This window comes from Phyllostomus discolor, chromosome 6 (genome assembly GCF_004126475.2).
Source record: "Phyllostomus discolor isolate MPI-MPIP mPhyDis1 chromosome 6, mPhyDis1.pri.v3, whole genome shotgun sequence".
Classification (NCBI taxonomy): domain Eukaryota; kingdom Metazoa; phylum Chordata; class Mammalia; order Chiroptera; family Phyllostomidae; genus Phyllostomus; species Phyllostomus discolor.
The window spans coordinates 161,275,602-161,288,860 of record NC_040908.2 but is presented as its reverse complement, the minus strand read 5'-3'; the positions used below and the strand labels follow the sequence as shown (position 1 = coordinate 161,288,860).

General features: G+C 50.3%; 1 protein-coding gene across 2 annotated transcripts in view; it reads right to left on the bottom strand.

The window, feature by feature from the left end:
• The window catches only part of DTX4 (deltex E3 ubiquitin ligase 4), a 31,333-nt gene extending 22,206 nt beyond the window's left edge, over nucleotides 1–9,127 (bottom strand). Inside the window, exon 1 of one of the 2 annotated variants that reach the window (XM_028517634.2) lies at nucleotides 7,503–9,127. In XM_028517634.2, the coding sequence (XP_028373435.1) occupies nucleotides 7,503–7,713 (211 nt within the window). In that variant the 5' untranslated portion in view covers nucleotides 7,714–9,127. Of the gene's footprint in view, nucleotides 1–6,357; nucleotides 7,469–7,502 lie in introns of those variants that run through there. The other variant, XM_036029497.1, reaches the window with a different exon arrangement.
• Between the last annotated feature and the right edge of the window lie 4,132 nt (nucleotides 9,128–13,259).

Genomic DNA, 13,259 nt, shown 5'->3' with positions numbered 1-13,259 from the left:
GGATAATTTTCTATTTATCTGATGTCTTTCTTTCAAGAAGCGCAAACCCCTCCTCAAGAGATCTTCTTAATTGGTACAGTCTTGCTGGGGGTGGGGGTAGGGTCAAGACCAGGGTCAGTGCAGGAGAATAGCACAGCGGAAATGAGCCTGCAGGACCAGAAGGAAATACTAAGCCTGTCACGGTTGCCTCTTTCTCCCCTACCCACCCCAGACCTGAATTCAGACCCAACCACGGCTCATTTCATGGGCATCGTCATTGAGGCTGAAGATGCCCAGCTCAAGGAGGGTGGGGAAGCTGAGGGGGACTCCAGGGTGGCCAGAATTGCCAAATCTGTCATCTTGAGCTCTATCCATCCCAGTGGTGGGAAAAGGCTCCCCTCCTCCGGCCTCTGACCCAGCCCTCCTCCAACCCGGAGGGAGATACCAGGACTGGGGACAGAATCCCATTCAAGGGGGGAAGAAAAGGAACAATGGCTATTCAAGCCTTTGCCAGGGTCATAACCTGCCCCCCCACCCCATCTCCAAGCCCCTTAATGACCCAAAACATCAACATTCAGAGGCAGGAGGGAGAAGCAGAACAATCCCCTATTCAGCAGCAGGATCTCTGCTGGGGGACAGGGGGGTAGCTAGCAGGACAGGAGGAAGGGGCAGGCAATAGTGTCTTGGTTTGCTTCCATTTCCTTCCTCTGCAGCCAGCTTGCTGGGGAACAAAGAGCACAGACTTTGTGTCCAGCGGCAAAGGTCCTGCCCCTTCCAGCTGTGTGACGAAGCCTCAGTTTCCTCATCTGTTTGGGGCCCCAGGGGAAGCTACTTCAATGGGTGAACGTGAGGATGAAATGAAGGAATGAATATGAAGAACTGAAATAACACCTGTCACATGGCAAGAGCTCAGTAAAAGTTGGTGATTATTATTATAATTTATTTTCTATTTTATGACTAAGGATGGAGGAGCTGTGCAGAAAGTTTAGTTCAGGGGATGCAGAGAGAGAGAAGCGGGAGGAGTAGGAGGAGAAAAGAATGTGTACCTACAACTCATATTTATACAATCTTTATTACTTAGGAAGCAACTTCACCTATCCCAGACCACAGGATCCTCATGGCAATCCTATGAAACATCTTGTCGAGATGAGAAAATTACATTTTGAGAGCTTAAATGACACTATTTTATATTCTATTCAGGGTAGCAGGGGCAATGTATTGTGCTTGGCCAATTTTCACAGATGTGCTTAAAAGGCATTTTTTTTTACAACAATGTTAGCAATGCCAGAGATGTCCGAGCATTGCCCCAGAACATCTGGAGACCAAGCCCTGGCTCTCACACACACTTCCAGGTTTATCTTCCCCTGGTCTCGTGTTGCCTCTGCTCCTGACAAAGAGACACCCCTTTTATCCCCATGGATTCCCTCATGGTGCCCGGAGCTCCACACCTGCTATTCATCAGGTCTCTCCTACTGAAATGCTCTCCTTTGCCTCTTTTACCTATTGCTATCCTCCTGCTCATTCAGGCCCTATGCCATTGGCCATCCATTTCTTGGAAGTTTCTCCCAGTCCTGGCCCCGCCCTCAGGAAGTCTAGGGTTCACTAGCGTCTCTCTGCACGTTCCATGCTGGTGCTCTAAGTGGAGGCATAAGACACCGCCGTGTAGGCCCCTGCTTTCTAGTGCCTTCTGCAGTGTCTGGCAGCAATGAGGGCTCCATAGCGTGCTGTGATAGGCTGACCGCTTCTGGCTACTTTAGCACTTCGTTGTTTATCTTACCTTGCTGAGTGCCCACTAGCTGCTGCGAGGGATGCCAAGACCTAGGCGCTCCTTAAGTGGCTCACAGTAAACACAAGACAGGTGTGTGCATGACTGTTCATGAGGCAGAACAGCCACAGGAAGAGTTCCAGCTCAAAGCACGTCGGCAGAAAATCCAACCACATTCTCACTGGGCTTAAATCCTTTCCGTAACTTCCCCTGAGTTCAGGACTGAGATCCCCTCTGCCCACCAACCTCACACTAAGACACTCTGCCCACATTTCTGCCACCCCAGCCTCCTTCGGTCTCTGCCCACTGCCGTGCTTGTCTGGGTCTTTTCACAATGCCGGTGCCTCCCCCCACACACTCTGGCAACCCTCCTCACTGCTCACCCTTCAGATTGCTCTGCTCTGCCCTGACCAGGTCAAATTCCCATTCCTATTTTCCATATAGCATTTTTCTTGACGGGCAATGACCCATTTATTGTGTGATTGATTTGATGAATGTCTGTCTCCCTCCACTGGACCCCCAACCCCACAAGAGTGGGCATCCAGGTGTTTGTTCAGGGCTGTATCCGCCCCCCCGCCCCCCATGCCTGGAATGTCCTAGGGGGCTCAATAAATATCAATTACACGTTAGAGAAAGTAATGACAGTTTGGAGAACACTTCAAGAAATGCATGACAAATAGCATAAGATCAGAATGATAAAGAGAATTTCAATGGGCAGAAATGGCAAAGGAGGGCATTTCAGTTGAAGAGACCTTGTAAATAGTTGGTGGTGGGTAGTCAGAGGACTCTGAGGGAATTCAGGAGGGTTAAAGGGACATCTGTTTGTCAGTTGTGGAGGAAAAGATGAGGACGAGAAACCTGGAAAGGTGTGTGGGAGCCAGGGTGTAAAGGGTCAGACTGCCCGGCTGCGCTGGGTTTTCTTTGTAGGCGACGAGGAGGCGGTGAAGTCTGTGACACAGAGAAGTGACAAGACCAGAGCTGTTCTGCTAATTGGTTCTAAGTGAGACCTAATGAGGGTGTTGGCAGTGAAAATGAAAAGGAGGGGACAGGCTGCAGGGGCCCTGCAGAGAGGAAATCGGTAGAACTTGACCATGAGGAGCTGAATGCTTTCCAGGGGAGGTTCCAGGGTCACCTGCCTCAGAATCTCCTGGGGTGCAGTAGCCTCCAGCCCTGGGGGTCAGCACCTCCAGGGACTGGGCCTGGGCATCTGCATGTGAACTGCCACCCTGAGTTCTCATCATGCCAGGCACCTGATAAGACTCTGAAAGACAGAATGCGTCAGAGAACCCTGAGGTTTGACCGTGGGCAAGTGGTCAATGGCGGCACCAGTCACAGGGAGAGGGGTGTCAGGAGGAAGAGCTGGGTGTGGAAGGGGAAAATGTTGAATTCAGTTCAGTCCTAGCAGGTTAATTATAGGTACAAAGCAGACCTCAGAACCAACGTTTTGGGACAAGAGAGATGGTTTTATTTGTAGGCAATGAGGAGGCAGAGATGGTGGGATTTAATTCTCAGATTATTTTTGGAGCCCATTCCATCTGGAATGGGTTAGTCCTGGACCTTTCTATTATAATCAGAACCACGAACTAGATCATCTGAGGAAGTCCACTTGGCCCTAAGGTGCAGTGGCCCAAGCAAAAGGCCTCTAATGGGATCGAGACAAAGGACATTCCCAGACTAAGGAGGAAGAAAGAGAAAGAAAATAAATTTTTGTTGGCAATTCAGACACCTGCGCCCCAAAGCACCCAAGATACTTCTTGGGCGACAACACTTTCTAAGAATGACCTGAGGTCTCTAGGGCATTTCACCACACCTTTGCAACATGGTTAGAGCATCTGCTGCGCCCAAGAAATCCCATCATCCTTCACCCTTGCTAGAATATTCCACTCGGGCAGAAACATAGGTGTTTGTTACTGCTGTACCTCACGTGCCTGGAACAGTGGCTGCACCATACCTGTTCACCACTTAAAGGAGTAGAGCATGGGGCACTTGATCTGGAACCTCAGCTCTGCCACTGACTAGCTGTAAACCTTTGAACAACTTAATCTCTCTCAGCTTGCTCCCTTTCCTATATAATGGGAACAATAGATCTTTCATAAGATGGCTGGTGGAATTAAACAAGATAATGTGAGCAATGTGCCTGAGGCACCCCCTAAAATTACCTTGGATGTGGTCATGTGGTCATGTCATGTGGTCATCGTGACGGTTGCCTCCTCCATTCCTGTGAGGATGGAGGGTACTGGGCGGGGGGGACGCTAAAATCAGCTTCTGTCACATCCTTTAATCTCTCTCCATCTGACCCTCTCACCACATGAAAGGCATGAAAGAGGCCACAGTTGCACAGAAAACTCTGAGCTGGGAAGATCCCTCCCTCACACCGTGCCGCTTCTAAGTCGCGTCCTCACTGGTGGAGGGGCCAAACCCATTCACATGCCCATCTGCAGAATGGGTGGAAAGGAGCCAGAGGAACCTAAAGCCTGTTCTTCATTCTGCAGAGGAAAAGGAGGTCTGAGCAGTTAAGGGGCTTGTTCAAGGTCACCTTGTAAGTCAGTGAGTCTGGGATGAGAGCCTGAGTCATGTCTCCCCTTTCCGGTGGGGGTCTTCCTCCATCCTGAGGTGCCTTCCCACACCCAGCGCCCTGCTGTGGGAAGGCACCCCACCCAGGAGGGGCAGAGGCAGTAGAGCAGGTGGTGAGAGGGACGAGTAGCCGGCTCAAGGGTGCCTGGGCCCAGGAGGTGGCAGCAATCGGGTGCATCAGAAGACACAGGGGAAAGTGATGCCACAGCCCAGAGCTCTCCTGTCTTACAACAGGAGAAGGCCAGCCCAGGCAAGGTATATGGCCATAGGTGGAGAGGACTCAACCACAGCTTTCAGAAGCAGCCAAGCCCCAGTCGCCTCTGTCTCACCCCATCTCTTCCCTTCTTCCAGATTCTCTAGCCCCGCACGCTTTGAGGAGACCAGCATAGAATGCACATAAGCTCAGACTGGGAGGCTGTCTGGGGAAGAAGGGTCCAGGGCAAACGGAACTGGCAGAGGGTGTCTGCAACCTCCTAGCCATCTCCCTGGAGACAGGCTGGACGAAGTAGGAACCCAGGAGAGCGGAGAGTCTGAGGACTCCCGTGGTGGCAGAGCAGGCGACTTCAGGGGGGAAAAAAACTCCCTGAAGAACAAAGCTCCCATGTCGGGAAATGTCCCCACATGGAGAGACCAGAAAGAGAGAGAGAGGAATTGCCTCGACACAGGGGACTTCCAGCTCTCCTTTGTTTATGGGGATGTTTCTGGTTCCCAGCTTCAAACTATGGCTTAGCAGGGACAGTGGGTAATTTAATTAAACATTGCCAGGGCTTGGCCAAGGTTGCCTGGGAGACGGTGGTTTAAAGTTCCTACCCTGTCACGGCCTCATCAACGAGCTACACTGAGGGGAACTTGTGTCTGTTGGTGGAGAGCAGAGAGAAGGGGGTTCCGAGTCCAGAAACCCTGGGATCCTATTCTACTTTGACAAGCTCCCTGACAGACCCAGCATTCCTGGGATTCAGCCCAGGGCCTCCAGCACCCACTGCAGGGCTGAGGAGACAGACATGAATGCGAAACACACCCTGAGGCAGGCTTTGAATGATCCAGGGCCAGCTCTCTGCCTAAAATCTGCTGGACCCCAGCCACTCTTCCCTGAGCACAGGCTGACCACAGCCGGGTGCCTGGGCTTGGGCTAGAGGGACCACCAGGTAGTGGTCAGCCTGTCGTCCTCGGGGAAGAGTGATCAGACCTGGGGGAGGTAGCTTCTGCCTTCAGCCCAAAGTTCTCCCAGCTCTGGGGAAATTTTCTCCAGAACTTCTTTGCTTCTATAGAAAGGGCCCTTCAGGCCGTGACCCTTCCTAGGTACCGTGTCCCTAAACACTGATTGAACTGTCTCCTTTCTCAAAGGTGGGACAAGGGTTGGGACCTTTATGTCACCAGGGCGGTTTCTCCTTATGCTGCAGAGATGTAATGCAGTGTCAAATAGAAAAGCTCGCACTTGCCTGTTTATTTCAAGCAGGAATTCCCTGCCAGGTGTTTTAACTCCTGGTCTCATCGCCATGGCTCAGCTGTCCCCCTCTCCAAACACCTATCCCCCCCCCCCGTCTGACGTCTCTGCCCTCTCACCTCCACAACCTCTACCCAAATTGCACAATGACGGTCTCTCCCTCCCCTTCAGCCACACTTAACCCTCTTTCTCAATCTACCACAGACGCCTCCTTCCCTCTTCCCCTCAGTCCTCCGGGCTGCGCCTCCCACCCGTTCCCACCAGGGGTTAAGTCCTCTCCCCCTGCCCCCCGCCCCGGATGAGAACACTTCTGGAAGCCTTTCCCCAGAAAACTTGACTCTCTCCACCAGCGTCTGCAAAGTGGTTGGCAAAGAGGTTGTTGGGAGTCATGACTAGAGAACTTTGGGCTCAAGGCAGAAGTTACCTCCCCCAGGTCTGATCTCTTTCCCATGACAGCCCTAATTAGCGCGCAGGATGTGGGGGCTTTCCAAGGGGCCGAGATGCCCAGTCCTGCAGCTGTTCTCCGGCGGCCTTCTGGGACGCTCCCAGCCATCCCTCTAGTACCGCCCCCCCCCCCCCATACACACACACACACCTGCCTCTCCAGGCTCCTCTTCACACTCTTGGGAAAGCTCAGCCAGAATTCCTGAAACAACCCCCACCCTCATGCGGAGACTAGGAGAGCCAGGCTTGTCCCAAATCATCCCCTAAGCCTGGACACCCTGGGCCAAGCAAAGGGACGCGGCCCTGCTCTGCCCCTCCCGCCCACGACCCGCCGCCGGGACCTCTTCCCTGACGCCTCTTGCCTTGCCCTGACGTGGGGCAGGCTGGTCAGCTGGGAAGTGGGATTGTGGCCCCAGTGGCAACTCGCGTATCATGAAAAGATAGGAGTGCAGTGGTCTGGGAGTCCAGAGCGTCCCTCCTAGGCGACGGATTCAGGAGGAAGCGTGAGGGCAGTTTCTGCTTAGGAATCCGCCGCCGCCTCCTCCGCGGACAAAGGGAGCCGAGCGGCTTCCCTGCCAGGCATTCCGGAGCCCCGGCCCTCCCCCTCTTCCCTCCATCTGCTCTGGCCTGTTGCTTCAGCACTTGGAGTGCGCCAGCAGCCGCCCTCGCCGACGCCACAGCATCCAGGGGGCTTCATGCCCCGGAATCCCCCCAACTCCAGTCTCCCCTCCCAGGGAGCCCGGCCCTGACCATTCCAGACTACCGCTAGAGCCTTCGGGGAATCCCTGCCTCCTTCCCCCAGTCCCCACACCCAGCGCCCCGCGGTCGGAAGGCACCCCACCCAGGAGAGGCAGAGGCAGTAGAGCAGGTGGCGAGAGGGATGAGTAGCCGGCCCAAGGGTGCCAGGGGCGAAGCAGGGTCAACCGGCGTGTGAGCGACGGGAGCAGGAAGCCCTTGCTAGGGGCTGGGATTGCCGGTGGGAGGGGTGGCCCCCGAATCTCCACGGGGAGGGGGGAGGACCTGGGCCCACCAAGTGCTTTAAAGGGGGCGTAAAACAGGAGTTGTTCGGGGCAAGGGTGCAGCTGGCTTCGCATAGCCAGCACACTGACACTACTAGTTACATGGCCGTTTATACGAGGATCACGAGGAGGAAGCGCCCCCTCCACGACCACCTCTGGGTGACACCACAGCAAGGAGGTGCGGACTGGGGTGGGGGGGGCGGTGGGCTCACGCAGCGGAAGACCTCTGGGCAGGGCGCGGAGGTGCGCGCGGGCGGGGCAGGGGCGGCCGGCTCACCCGTGTCCTGGCGGAACTGGTTCATGGACTGCAGGTCGATGATGTAGGGCGCCAGCCGGCTGTCCACCTGGCCCAGCACTACGCTGCCCCCGGCGCGGGGCCCGGCGCGGACCACCGCCTCGATGTGGTGGCTCACCGCCGGGCTGTAGGGACGCCAGCGGCCGTGCTCGTTCAGCCATTCCCAGACCACCACCGCCGAGGCCAGGAGCATGGTGAGCCCGGGGCTGCGGCGCCGCGCTCTCCCTCTACCGGGCTCGGCACGCCGGTCCTCCTCCGCTTCCTTCTGCGCCGCCGCCTCCGGGCCTCGACCGCGCCCCCTGCCCCGCGCCCCGCCGCCCCGGGCAGCCTCAGCTCCGGCCCAAGGGCCGCTCCCCAGCCGCGCATCCACCGGGGCCCGGAGACCGGGGCCGCTTGGCTCCGACCGCGCGCCGCCGCCGGGGTCCGCCGCTGCCGCCGCTGCTGCCGCTGCTCCGTGAGGTCGGGTGGCTTCATGCAAATGTCCGGCTCTCTGCAAACAGGCCCCCGCCTTGCAAAGCTTCCCGACGGGCAAGCCGCGGGAGCCCCGGCGGCCGCGAGCTGGCGCTGACGGCGATGCGAGGTACCAGCCCTCGCACCAGTTGCGCCTCGGGCTCTGCAGTCGCCCGGGTGGGATCTCGCCGCGCGCTCACGCTGGGAATGACACGGTGTTCCCCTCCCCTCTTTCTCCTCCCTTCCCACCCTAGCGCCGCGCGAAACGCTGTCGCCGCCTGGGCGAGAGCTCCCCCTCCCTGTGGCTCTGCTCAGTTGCTTCCAGAATGAATCGCTCCTCCCAAGCGGGGCGCCAAGGCAAATCCGTGCCTGCAGAGGTTACCCCAGTCCCTAGACGCCGAAAAGAGACCCGCCATGACACGGCCCTGATACCGCCGCTGTCGCCGGGCCACAACTTTGCAGCCTCCCTTCCAGAAATGCAATTTTTTCTTCTTCTTTTTTTTTTTTTTAAATGCAGCGTGATCAGTGTCTGCAGTGCGAGCTCTGAGACACGAAGAGTCTCCGGCTCGGTCACGCACCCGCACGCTCACACTCGCACACACGCGCGTCCACACCCCCACGCCCTCCTGGTTCGGGTGGTATTACCTCATCTTCGCCGGCATCCTTAGCTGTCAGTCAAGGATGCAGAGCAGGGCTCGCAGCTCACTCGCCCCCTGCTGGCTCCAGGCGACGCGTGCCGGCCAATGGCCACACACTAGTTGCTGCCCAACTCCAACCAGGACTAAGGAGACCCAGTCCAAAGGGATGCAGCAATTTGGTAAACGGTGGATTTATATTGTCTATGTCCAGAGCATATGTGCTTTTTCTGGCCCGTTTCGAGTTCCTTGAATCAAGAAGACTTACGCTAAATTGATTTATTTTGCAGGGTTTCTGTGACCAAAATAATGAGACGCCAGGACACACCACCCAAGCTAGACTTGGTTTGTTTTGGTCTTAAGTGATTAATGTGGGAAGTAATCTAAAAGGGCCGATTGCCGTCAGGAATATTACATGTTCTTTCCTGAGAATACAAGCTTTGTTTTGCTGAGGTTGCAACCACACAAAACAATACATTTATATGATCAAGATCCCAGATAGAATATGGAAAAGAATATAAAAAAATCTATGGTGTATTGGGGATTGGGATTATGAATTTTTTTGAGGTAATCATTTTTCATAATATCTTACAGTATTTTGGGGAGGGAAGATTTGCTTTCCATATCTCGTTTTTGTGCTCTCTTGAACTACGGCCACTCTTAGTACCTTACTGGAATTTTCCATATCTCTTTCATCCTTCTAGCTCCTTACAGAGTTTTAATTGCAAAGCAAAAGAAAAAATAATATCATACATGCTCCTCTTTGTGCCTCCAAACGCACCAGGCTCAGGGGTGCCTCTGAGCTTTGTTCTCAGTAGTGGTGCCCTCACCCACAAGTCTCCCCACCGTGACCTCCCGTCTCCCTTAAGGCCAGTCTCCCAATCCAACTCAATCAATGCCATTTATTAAGATATCAAATTTTGCCCTGGCTGGCGTAGCTCAGTGGATTGAGCGCGGGCTTGCGAACCAAAGTGTCACAGGTTCAATTCCCAGCCAGGGTACATTCCTGGGTTGTAGGCCATAACCCCCAGCAACTGCACATTGATGTTTCTCTCTCTCTCTCTCTCTCTCTCTCTCTCTCTCTCTCTCTCTCTCTCTCCCTCTCCCTTCCCTCTCCAAAAATAAATAAATAAAATCTTTAAAATTTTTTTTAAAAGATATCAAATTTTAGGATTTGAAGGACAAAAGGAGAAGGAGTAAAGGATACCTCATTTAATCTACCAAGAGCCATTATTATTCCCATTTCAAAATGACAGGGCTTTGGAAATTTATGCAATTTGTCTGAGATTACACATTTAGCCAGAGGGGAAATTAGTATTCAAACCTTAGTTCAGATCCTCCCCGCCTCCCGTCCCTCAAAAACCAAAAAACAACCCCACACATATTGCGAGGGATGTGGCAATGTAAAAGTTTCTCAATGTAAAAGAAGGAAAAGGAGAAATGAGGTTAGAGTGTTCTGGAAAAAAAAACAGGAAGAGACTTGAAGAAAAAGTAATCTAAGTTTTATCGAGCTATTTTTACTTTTAATCATGAGACCAAGAGTATAAAGAAACTCTGCAAACCTTCTTGTGATCCAGGTAGGTGGAGATGCAGAAACTATCAGTAATGGTGCAAGGGGAGGCTAGAAGGAACAGGTAGAACTCAGCACAGGACCAGCTAAGTGAGAAATCACCAGGTGAAAGAAGATGAGGAGGTTATTGACAAGTGTCAGATGGGCTGTTTGGAAAGTGAATGGGAAGCAGGAAGAAAATGGTTCTTACCTATGTCCAGCCTGGTTTTGTTTCTGATCTTCTTGTATCTGCCATGTTAAACATGGCAGAGTATTAAAAATGAACAAAAATACATGCCTAACCCCACATGAAAGGGCGTGTATATGGCCTGATTCATGTGCAAACAGAAGTAAATATTTAGATGCTTGGTGTTAGTCATCAATTACAGCAGTAAGATAATGTGTATTTTTGATAGGCTATGATCATTTATAATTCATAATAATCTACTTGGCAATTATAATTTGTAATGTCCATAATGATAGTAATGTATTTGTATTTGTGTTTCTTAGACCTTCCAAGACAATCCTAATTTCAAATAATCTGTACTACGCCTGAGAAAACTCATTTCATTTTGGTATCCAAACTATATCTCCTAAATTGCTCTCTGTTCTCACCCCATAAGTGGCTTAATAATCTTTAACCAAATGATGTGCCCAATTTGTAATTTGTGATATGGCAGCTACAATAAAACCTCACTAATTTCGACTGATTGGAATGAAGCCAGTCTGTATTGTTCAAAGCTATACTTTGATGATACTTCAAAATTTGCCACCATTGCTTAACATCAAGTTTCAATGCAAAAACCAATTTTTTCCATGGAACATTCACTGATAAAAATCATCCTTTTTTTTTTTTTTACCCCCAGTTACCTATTGCACTATATAACAAATGGCCCTAAAATTAGTTGCTGAAAACAGCAATCGGCATTTATTTCGCACACGAATCTGCAGTTTGGGAAGCGCTTGATGAGGACAGCCAGTCTCTGCTCCACATGGAGCTCAAGGCAGCTCAAAGGATGGTCTGGAGCTGGAATCACCCGTGGGTTTGCTCATTTGCAGGGATCGTGCTTGATGCTGGCGGTCACCTGCCAACTCAGCGAGGGCTGCAGCCCAAACACCTACACTTGGCCTGTCTATTTTGCTGACTGGCTTCTTCACAGCAGAGAGGTGGTTGGGTTTCAAATGAGCATGGCCCAAGAGGAAGAGCTGGACAGAAACTGCATTGTCTTCTAAAATTAAGACTTGTTTTTTTTTTTTTTAATTTTGAAATAATTGTAGATTCACATGGAGTGGTAAGAAATAAGACAGAGAGATACCATGTACCTTCTTCTCCCATGTTACTCAATGGTAACATCTTACAAAACGACTTACAAAATTGTAGTCACTACTGATACTGACATGGTGAAGATACCAAGTAGTTACAGTTCTGCTCTTGTATTGAAACAATATAATTGCATCATATAGTATACAATATGTTATGTTAATCACACATAATAATATATGTTGTATTATAATGAATGTATACTGTATACTGTAATGAATGTACGCAATATACATTTTATATACAAGTGTATGCAGTATACTTTCTATCACCACAAGGGCCCACAATGTTGCCCTTTTATAGCCGCACCCAATCCTCCCCACTACCACCCTACCCTTAACTCCTGGCCATCACTAATATGTTCTTCATGTCTGTAATTTTTTCATTCAAGAATTTTATGTAAATGGAATCATAGAGGATGTAACCCCTTGTGTTAATGTAGTACATTTGCTACAATTGATGAGCCAATATTAATCTATTATTATCTAAAGTCCATATTCTACATTAAGTTCACTCTTGGTGTTGTACATTCTGTGGGTTTTGACGTGGACCTCACAGAACACAGGTAGAGGTATCTCATTGCTGTTTTAAGTTGCAGTTTTCTAAGGACATATGACATTGAGCACCTTTTCACCTGCTTATTTGCTAACTGTCTTTGATAAAAACGCCTGTTAAGGTTCTTCAGCCCACCTTTTTTAAGTGGGGTGTTTGCTTTCTTATTGTTGATAACAGTCCTTTATCAGATGTATCTTTCACAAATATTTTATCTCAGTCTGTGGCTTATCTTTTCATTTATTATTTCTCTCTCTCTCTCTCTCTCTCTCTCTCTCAAGAACGGGTGCTTATGACATCTGGTGTGCTGCAGATGCCACAGGGCCCAGGGGTGGTGAGAAGTGCCTTAGAGTCCCAGTGCTTAGACTCGCAGGACTTCCTCCAGCCTTGCCCACACGTACTCTGCGCTGTGTGGCACTGGGACTCCACTCCCTAACAGCGCCTTTCACAAGGCAGACGTTTTTTATAGTAAGCACAAAATAACAATTTTTTCTTTCATGGATTATGCTTTTGTGTTGTGTCTAAGGAGACTCACCAAATCCAAGGTCACCTAGATTTTTTTTTTAGCTTCTAGGAATTTTATAGTTTTTGTGTTTTACATTTAGGTCTATAATTCACTTTGAGTTCATTTGTGTGAAAGGTGTAAAGTCTGTATCTAGATTCGTTCTGGGGATGTCCAGTTGTTCTAGCAACATTTGCGGCAAAGACTGTTATTTGCTCAATTGCATTGTTTTGTTCCTTTGTCAAAGATCAGGTGACCACATTTATGGGGGTCTATTTCTGGGCTCTCTCCTCTGTCCTGTTGATCTCCTTGTCTGTTCTTTCACTGTCCTGTACTGTCTTGACTCCTGCAGCTTTATAGGATGTCTTGAAATTCAATAATGAGAGTTCTCTAACTTTTTTTCTTCCCCTTCAAAATTGTATTGGCAATTCTGGGTCTTTTGCCTTTCCTTATAAACTTTAGTAACAGTCTTTCAATATCCACAGGATATCTTGCTGAGATTTTGATTGGTATTATTACATTGATTATGGTAGATTGCATTTTCCTCTACTTGTACATGGAATATCTCTCCATTTATTTAGAATTTCTTTCACCAGAGCTTTCCTTATATAGATCTTGTACTTATTTGTTAGATCTATGCCTAACTATTTCTCTTTTGGGGGGTGGTAAAGTAAATGGTATTATATTTCAAACTCCAATTGTTCATTGCTGGTATATAAAATGCAACTGA